This window comes from Zerene cesonia, unplaced genomic scaffold (assembly GCF_012273895.1).
Source record: "Zerene cesonia ecotype Mississippi unplaced genomic scaffold, Zerene_cesonia_1.1 Zces_u007, whole genome shotgun sequence".
Classification (NCBI taxonomy): Eukaryota; Metazoa; Arthropoda; class Insecta; order Lepidoptera; family Pieridae; genus Zerene; species Zerene cesonia.
The window spans coordinates 129,916-132,448 of NW_024045137.1; the positions used below are offsets into that span (position 1 = coordinate 129,916).

Sequence of the window (2,533 nt, forward strand, 5' to 3'; positions counted from 1 at the left end):
CGGGCGGGGGCGGGACTCACGCTGAGGCCGTGCTTGCCGTTGGCGAGGCTGGCGCGCAGCGAGGCGAGGTCGGCCGCGTAGGCGAGCTGCTGCAGCGCGTCGCGCGCCAGCGCCGCCCACAGCGTGCACAGGTTGCACTGCGCCGGCGACGCGTAGCACAGCGGGCTGCGCACGCGCACACACACACACACACGCTGTAGCCGCGCGCCAGTGTGTGTGTGCTACACACAGCTGACACACTAGCGTCTAACAAGAGACCGCCGATAACCTCCGAGCGGCGCTGTATTCCGCACAGCATACGTTCATTGAAAATGTTATCCTTGCTACGGTTTGGCAAAAAACGCGGGTTCGAATCCCGCCTCGTGATCGAATTTTTCTATTCTTTTTCTAAATTTCTCATTTATAAAGCATTCCGATGCTATAAAACTAAAAATTAAATGTTATCCTATCTCGTGGCAGCGATGTTCAAAGTCTATCGCATCGCTCATAACAAAACTCTGCTTAATAGACAGGCAGAGTTATGCTTCGGACTACTTTAGGAGTTATTGTGAGTATATAATCATGTTTATAGTACATCAATGGACACAGGCTACGCACACGTCTATAGATGCTACTGAATTATGTGAAAAATTTGCAGTTGCAGAAAACACATTTCAAATCCAATTTTATTTTTATTTATAATGGGAGAGTAAACCGTTTCGTTACGTAACGCGTTACGCCGCCAGTATGAGACACAGTCGAATGCTTTAAAGAGATCTATGTGATATTTCTAAAGCTTTCAATCGACAATATGAATAGATTTTGTAATTTGTTGACGTTCCCAAGCCTCGCATTCATTTACAAGAAGAGCTAGTTTTGAAATTAATTCTGTAGTGTTTCATATATAACAGACTTATACGTTAGGAAGTACCCTAACGCTAAGTAACCTAAGATTTTCGTACCTGACCAAATCCAGCGTAATGAAGGCCTTTGGCAACTTGAACTCGTTGTCTCGCTTGTACCAGGCGCGCAGCAGCGGCGTGTCCTGCAATATGGAGAAGAAAAAGTTTTTTAACTGAATTGTTGTCTTGTATCTCACTTCATGCTACATATATCACTGACTGGCTACGCGCCGCGGTTTCACCCGCGTGAGTCCGTATCCCGTTGGAATATCGGGATAAAAAGTTGCCTGTATGTTATTACAGTTGTCCAGCTGTCCACGTACCAAATTTCTTTGTAATCGGTTCAGTAGTTTTTGCGTGAAGGAGCAACAAATACACACACATCCTTACAAACTTTCTCATTTATAATATTAGTAGGAAGTAGGATATTTGACCGGTTACACCCAACGTTTCGCTTCTACGCTTACATGTGTTTTTTTTTTATCAATATATACCTGTTACTGCGTGTCTTCAAGCAGGAGTAATTCCAGTGCGAGAAATAGACACAAGTACATTATAGATCGTCTAGAGCCATTTTTTATGTCACCGTCGGCAATGGAGCTGGTGGGTCGCCTGACGGTAAGCGCTACCACCGCCCGTGGACATTTGGAGAGGCGTAAGGTCAATTGCAGACCTTACGCCTCTACAAATGGATTGTTTTATGAATGTCGTCTCTATGACACCATAATGATGATGAATTCTGTTGTAGGATAAAGACTTTGCGTAGTCAGTCGGTCAGAAACGATAGAGTATAATATATTCTATAACAGAAATTGAACCGTCTCCAAACCACTCGAAAACGGAATATAAGTTGATATAATTAATATATCCACTCATCTATTTATAGTATTAAGTAATATCATTAAAATAACTTACTACTTGTGATATTATGTAGTATTTTTCTTTTATATACTACCATTAGACTTGGTTTAAGGAAAAATACATACAGACGAACATAGAACCGCACTATTTTCGCTTTTGGAAGTCGGTTTGTGTCTGTGTCTGTGTATTTGTGTGTGTGTGTGTGTGTGTGTCCGGCTCACCCTGATGATGACCGGCGCCACGGCGTCCGCGGTGGGGTCGGGCTCCGTCTCCAGCTCGAGCCGGCTGGGGATGAACTCGTTGGGCGGCGGCAGGTGCAGGCTGGGCGGCGGCTTGGCCTCCCTCCATTCCTGGGGAAGTGGGGAGGGATGTTGGTACACATTTTTTGAACATGAAACATATCTATATATTATGTATGTCTGTAATGAAAATTCTGTTGAAACCAATTATAACACAGCACGCCATACACCCAACGCACCTTGAGTTTCTCTTCCTCGATGTCCTCTTGCAGGTATTTGGTGCCGTACCACGGCTCCGTCTGCGTGCATTTCTCCGCGAAGCATCTGCAAATAGTGCCATCAATTTTGATCCAGCTGTTCCACAGCATTTCCAATGCAAGTGTGTGTGTTATGTGCGCGTGTGAGGTACGTGTGTTGTGGAGTGTGTTTGTATAGTTATCTGTGGGTGGTGTTAATGTACGTCAATGAAACAGTGTGACAGTGTAAGCAATTGAAGTGTGTCAATTGAACACATCCAACTGTGTGTATTTGTTTACGTCTGTGTGCGTGTAT

General features: G+C 44.6%; 1 protein-coding gene across 1 annotated transcript in view; it reads right to left on the minus strand.

Moving 5' to 3' along the window:
- Positions 1 to 2,533, minus strand: part of LOC119839051 (insulin-degrading enzyme) — a 29,019-nt gene that overhangs the window by 8,867 nt on the left and 17,619 nt on the right. Inside the window, exons 22-25 of the mRNA XM_038365225.1 lie at positions 2,221 to 2,305; positions 1,964 to 2,092; positions 942 to 1,024; positions 21 to 165 (exon numbers count right to left, since the gene is read on the minus strand). Coding sequence (XP_038221153.1) covers positions 21 to 165; positions 942 to 1,024; positions 1,964 to 2,092; positions 2,221 to 2,305 — 442 coding nt within the window. The remainder of the gene's footprint in view (positions 1 to 20; positions 166 to 941; positions 1,025 to 1,963; positions 2,093 to 2,220; positions 2,306 to 2,533) is intronic.